General features: G+C 44.1%; 1 protein-coding gene across 1 annotated transcript in view; it reads left to right on the forward strand.

The window, feature by feature from the left end:
• The first annotated feature begins 4,334 nt into the window (after positions 1-4,334).
• The window catches only part of SERPINE1 (serpin family E member 1), an 11,644-nt gene continuing 9,052 nt past the window's right edge, over positions 4,335-6,926 (forward strand). The window contains exon 1 of the mRNA XM_018566670.1: positions 4,335-4,359. Coding sequence (XP_018422172.1) covers positions 4,343-4,359 — 17 coding nt within the window. The 5' untranslated portion in view covers positions 4,335-4,342. The remainder of the gene's footprint in view (positions 4,360-6,926) is intronic.

Below are 6,926 nucleotides of genomic sequence, written 5' to 3' on the forward strand. Positions count from 1 at the left end.
CGCCCCCCCCCCCCACCTCCGCTGCAGCGGTATAAGGTCCCATAAATCATCACATTTCAAATACAATCTGTAGGCATGAGGACACCGAGGAACATTCTAATGTTGCAAGAGGAGACAGGCTTCAGTGACTGGAGAAGCAGGGAGGCGGCACGGCAATTTGGGTGAGTATGACTTTTTTTTCTTCTTAAGCACCTAGACAAAAACAAACACTTAACCCTTGCAGGGCTGGGGTGGCCGCACTGCAAAGGTTATGAACACTTTTGCCCGGAGTTCTTCTTTAAAGCGACCTGACAAGTAAATAAAGTTTTTTATAACAAATGTATTTTCATCATTCCTAATTGACTTCTTTTTACCCTTCTCCCCTTTATTATTTTCCTTTTTTTTTTCTATTTTTGTAACCAATAACATTTTTTTCTTTATTTAATTTTGTTCATTATTTTTTTTTTCCTTGTTCAATTTAGTTCTTTTTTTTTCTCCTTATTTCATTTCATTCATTTAGTTTTTGTTTTTTTCCTTATTTCATTTCGTTAATTATTATTTATTCGTTATTTAAATTTCGTTCATTATTTTTATCTAATGTTGCTTTTTTTTAATTTGTAAATAACTTTGTAACACTTTGTACCAGAATCAAAATGTAATTCATTTTAAACGGGGCAAATTATCGAATAAAAGCTACAGTAACAGTATTTTTTTCTTAAATAACACTACTCAAAGTAGAAATAAAGGTAAGATTTTTCTAGTTGTGATTTTTTTTTTTTTTTTTCATAGCATAAAAAAAGAAAAGTTTGACTGGATGAGCAGCGCTTAAAATACCTAAACCAATAAATCCGTGAAAGTGAAACAAGGTGACTCCAATCTACTGGAAATAAATAAATAATGTTAGTCGAAAGCTGCTGTAATATAAACCCCTGGGGTCCAATAGATGAATATCGAATAGAAATACAGCGCTAACTGTTTAAGTGTGAATACAGGTGAAACTCGAATAATTAGAATATCGTGCAAAGTTCATTTATTTCGCTAATGCAACTTAAAAGGTGAAACTAATATATGAGATAGACTCATTACATGCAAAGCAAGATAATTCAAGCCGTGATTTGCCATCATTGTGATGATTATGGCTTACAGCTCATGAAAACCCCAAGAACCCCAAATCCACAACCTCAAAAAAGTAGATTATTACATGCAATCAATAAAACAAGGATTGTACATAGAACAATATCGGACCTCTGAAAAGTACAAGCATGCATATGTACTCAGTACTTGGTTTGGGCCCCTTTTGCAGCACTTACTGCAATTACTTTTGCACGATATTCTAATTATTCGAGTTTCACCTGTAATACTAAATCAGTGTGAATGTAAACATATACACCAAATAATCTTACATGTAACCAATGTGTTAAATAAGGTTATAAGTGAAAATGATTATTAACAGAAAACCTTCTGTGCAAACATTACAAAGAATAAATGGTGCTGTTTATCATAACATACGTGACTTTCACAAGTGATCAAAAATTGAATAAACAATGAATTGAGACACATTACTGAATAGACCTTTATGAAACACTCAATTCATTGTTTATTCAATTTTTGATCACTTGTGAAAGTCACGTATGTTATGATAAACAGCACCATTTATTCTTTGTAATGTTTGCACAGAAGGTTTTCTGTTAAAGGAGAACTATGGGGTTAGGGCTTATCCCCATAGTTCTCCTTAGGGTAACGGGAGGACGCTAGCGTCCTCCCGTCACCCTAAGCTCAGTATACAGCGAGCTGTAGCTCGCGGTATACTGAGACGCCGCAGCTGAAGCGGATCCCGACAATTGTGCCGGGATCTGCCCAGCTGCGTGACTGACAGCTGGCTCTGCCTATCTAGAGGCAGAGCCAGCTGTACTCGCCCCCTCCCCCGTCCGTTCCTCCAGTCAGCGCTGGCGGATCAGAGCGGGGAGGGGGGAATCCAGCCCCTCCCCCTGTCACGGCAGAGAGCCGTAACAGGATCGAGAGGTGAGCGAACGCCAGTATGTGTTCGCTCACCTCCCGATCTACTGAGCCGCCCTGTGACAGTCTCATTGTCACAGGTCGGCTACAAAAGCACTCACCTCATAGTTCTCCTTTAATAATAATTTTCACTTATAACCTTATTTAACACATTGGTTACATGTAAGATTATTTGGTGTATATGTTTACATTCACACTGATTTAGTATTATTCACACTTAAACAGTTAGCGCTGTATTTCTATTCGATATTCATAGAAAAAGAAACAAATTATAACAATCAGAATTTTTGTAAGACGATATCACAAAAAAAGCATTGTTTGCTAATCTATGTGTGTGTGTGTGTATATATATATATATACACTGAGTGGCCAGCTTATTATGACCACCTGACGTTTGTAGGCAAATTAGCTATAATTAGGCGCTGAAGTTGCTAGAGGGCCAGTCCATTATAAATAGGGAAGCAGGTTGTTTACCACGACAGTAGAAGTGATTTGTTTCTGAAGATACGGGGAAACAACGCGATTTAACAGCCTTTGAACGTGGGATGATTGTTGGCGCTCGGAGCCATGGAGCGAGTATCAGCAAAACAGCAGAATTAGTTAAATGTTCAAGAGGGGCTCATTGTTAAAGTGTTTAAAGACTGGACTGTCAGCCGGAAATCTGCGAATTGTGGCCGTCAGCGACTAGTCAATGTTAGGGCAGAACGGAGAGTGGCAAGACTGTTACAAGACAACAGAAGGGTAACAGCGCAGTGTCAGATTCCTCGCATCACCTTTCAACATCTCGTGGAGTCACGAGGCGGCCCAACAAAGTACTGATGGGGTGGTCATAATAATCTGGCCACTCAGTGTATATATATGATAGACGGTATATCACTTTGTTATCTATAGATTATTGCTGAATAACCAGGCCCACAATGGAAATGTAAAAACAGGGGGTATACAAGTATACACAGCCTACAGCTACAGTACAGCTGAACGGGTTAATGGAGTCAGGACCAATCACGTCTCTCACATAGGAACTGCAGGAAAACTTCAACTTGAACTTTACTCCATTTCATCACCAGCTGTCCATTATTTAGCAGAAGAGGAGCAGATAAGACTGGAATGCGTCTTCTTAAAGTGAACCTCATGCAGGGGCAGTGCGCAGATTTTCCTACAATCCGATCATACAGTCTGTTGTAGGGCTCACCTAGACAGGTGTTGAAGTCCGGCGCTGCATTTTGCATGTGAGCGCAGAACTGATCAAACACAATGCGTTGAAGCACAAACGCAGCAATTCAGAATAATACCATCAGCTATAGCGGACTACAAATCCCAGCAATACATTATGCAGCAATGCAGAAAGGCACCGGCTATAGAGGACTACAAATCTCAGCAATCCATTATACAGTGATGCAGAATAATGGTATTATTCTGCATTGCTGTATAATGTATTGCTGGGATTTGCAGTCCTCTATAGCTGCTAGTATTCTGCATTGCTGTATAATGTATTGCTGGGATTTGTAGTCCTCTATAGCTGATGGTCTCAGAAGGGGGAGATGTGTGGGCCGGCGCAATCGCTGTAAACAGAGGCACCTAAGACAGTCACTTAAGTTGCATAAATTAAAGTGCCAGTACTGGTTTTGGGTATCGGAGCATTTGCACGAGTACTCGTAGTATGTGCACTGATACTGATATTGGTGTCGGTGCATCACTAGTTCAAAGAATCAGAGTCCATTGCTGCACAGCTGCATGGGGGTTCTGGGTCAGGTCTCCATTAAGCAGATGTAGACTCCCCATGATATGTGTGCGTGTATGTATGTGTATGGATATATATGTATATATCTATCACCTTGCACCCCAAGGGTATTAAGGGAGAGGAAGGCCCTGGGACTCAAGTGGTTAAAGGCTTGCCCTTCTTTGCTTTTTACAGTAAATAGTCAGTCACAAAGGTGGAGTCGCACTTTAAGACAAGCTCCATTCATAATCCTCTTCGCACTTTGCTGAGCGTTTTTTTCCGCCCGGCGCACACTGCTCTATTATAGTCCAGGAAGGGAAATAATAACAATAACCGCACTGCAATCCACACACTTCACCCGATGAGGTCACCCGGGTTGACGGACAGCTAAATATGGAGAAGTGTACATTCACACACGGAGATGATTATTCACAGACTGTGCAGGAGGTTCCCTCGTGTTATTGGGTCACACCCCGGGGTAGCGGGGCGGGAGGGGTATAGTGTATATATACTCGGCTGGGACAGTCCTCATCACACAGCAGCCGACAGCTGGAGAACGTACAAAGTACAACTCCACTCATCGTGTCCCGTGTCTGGATATAACCCGGCTCTCCCCGTCACTACACTATGACCACCAACCTACGGTAAGAGAAACTTTTTGTTACTTTGTATCTTTAACTGGCCATTCATTTTTAGTTATTAGTAACTGTGATGAACCAGCAGAGAGAGAGCACAGAGGAGGCTGAGCACACTGAGACTGAGCACCCGGAGGCTGAGCACACTGAGACTGAGCACACGGAGGCTGAGCACATAGGAGGCTGAGCACACAGGAGGCTGAGCACACAGGAGGCTGAGCACACAGAGGCTGAGCACCTGAAGGCTGAGCACACAGGAGGCTGAGCACACGGAGGCTGAGCACACAGAGGCTGAGCACACAGAGGCTGAGCACCTGAAGGCTGAGCACACAGGAGGCTGAGCACGCGGAGGCTGAGCACCCGGAGGCTGAGCACACGGAGGCTGAGCACACGGAGGCTGAGCACACGCAGGCTGAGCACAAAGGACCCGGCGTGCGGGGCATTTATTGGGGGCTCCCCCAATAAGAAAGAGGGGACCAGAATGGAGGGACACATGTAACGAAGGGAGTCACAAAATAGGAATCTGGGGGACTCCAACTCCAGCAACGATTACACTTGGGTCAGGGTAGCACCACAAGTCCCAGCAATTCCAGTGCCCAGAAAACAGCACCCAGCTGATATAGAAATCCCAGCAGTCCCAGCGTCCACATAGAAGCCCACGGCCAATATGGAACCACAAGTCCCAGCAGTTCCAGTGTCCTGATAACAGCCAATACATAACTACAAGTCCCAGCAAGCCCAGTGTCCAGGTAGCAGAACACAGCCTATAACTACAAAGCCCAGCAGTCCCTGTGTTCAAATAGCAGCATGCAGCCAATACAGAACTACAATTCCCAGTAGTTCCAGTGTCCTGATAGGAGCACACAGCTAATGCAGAACTACAAGTCTCAGCAGCCCCAGTGTCCAGATAGCAGTGCACAGCTAATACAGACCTAGAGGTCCAGTGTCCAGATAGCAACATGCAGCCCATACAGAACTACAAGTCTCTGCAGTCCCAGTGTCCAGATAGCAACATGCAGCCCATATGGAATTACAAGTCCCGGTGTCCACATAGCATCACACAGCCAACACAGAACTACAGGTCCCAGCAGCTGCTTTTTGAAGGATCCATGTAGACCTATGTGTGTGTAGAGATGCGTTTTTTGTAGCATTGGGCTGGTGCATTGTCATGCTTCAATGTGCATTGACAGACATGTTGATGTGTGACGCGTCTTTTCAACGCACTTTTGAATTCAGACCCTGGAGGGGATAACACTCCCAGCAATCAGGAGACAAGGACAGGGTGTTGTCACCCCCCAATGGGAAGGATCACTGGCCATTATTTTAATGAAAGCTGCAGTCCCTGACCTGGAACAGGTTAGAAAGTCAAAGTGAAGTCCCAGTTCCCGGACTCCATACTGACTGCACTGAAGCATTCTCATTAGACATGTGCGATTCGTGTTCCGAAACGAAATTCGGACGAATGTTCGGAAATTCGGACATTCGGATGTATTACAGATTTAACGAATGTAAACGAATCCGAATTTCCATTTCCGAAATTCATTAGCGGTAGTTCGTTCGACCGTTCCTTTCGTTTTAGTTTCTTATTCGTTTCGTTCATTCGTTAGTTGCAGCAAATGTCACTTTGCTGCAACGAACGAATAGGAAATGAAAACGAAATGAGCGTTCGAACGAACTACCGCTAACGAACTTCGTCCGAATCCGAATTCCGAATCCGAATTGACTTTCACACCCGAATCCCTTAAAACGAAATAACACAAAATCCGAAACGAAACTAAACACATTTTTTGCCAGTGCACATGTCTAATTCTCATCATTGCCATCCTCCATAGACTCTCAGTACAGGTTTCCTTTAAGCAGGAACGTCTCTATGAACGCAGACGTTACCTGGAATAACCCTGCGTGAGCCCTTATCAGCTCTTCCGCATCAGTCTCTCCCACTCTGTTCACAAAATGTACTTTCAGAGATACAATAAAGTTGCGGGAGTAACAAAGTGTACCGCTTGTTGGGTGCCGTGTTTTATAAACGGGTCTGAATGTGAACAGGATCCGGGAAATGTCACAGAATAGGTCAGGTCTGCCCATATGGCATTTTAGCACAAAGCCCCCGACTGTCACTTATTGGCCTCAGCTATGGATGTGAAATAGGAACTGTCTGCGTTTCCCCATTGTAACCAATCCAATATGGCAGGTCCAGGTCCCGTCATTTGTGTTTTCAGAACTCCCTTCACTTATACTAAGATTGAGTACCCAATGTCAACCTGTGCTTTGTACTTGCCAGAGCAATGTCACATGGTCACTTTAATAGCAGTGCCACCATACGGCTTACCTCTGTGGCATCACTGCAGGCCCAGGAACCTCCAATGGAGCCTGAAAGGTCCAGGTGAGGGATGGATTGTTTTTTACTGGCTGGTGGCTTCCAGCGAAGGGAGGTGCCTGGTACCTCTGGGTATGGAAGGAGCATGTGACTCACACCCATTTGACAGTACTGGTGCTTAGCGATTGGCTGCTCAGGCCCACAGCGCTGTCACATGACCAGAAGAGAGTCCTCAGAGGTGTGACTGCTCCAAGTCATG

The sequence above is a fragment of the Nanorana parkeri genome, unplaced genomic scaffold (genome assembly GCF_000935625.1).
Source record: "Nanorana parkeri isolate BGI_ZX_2015 unplaced genomic scaffold, ASM93562v1 scaffold968, whole genome shotgun sequence".
In the NCBI taxonomy this organism is placed as follows: domain Eukaryota; kingdom Metazoa; phylum Chordata; class Amphibia; order Anura; family Dicroglossidae; genus Nanorana; species Nanorana parkeri.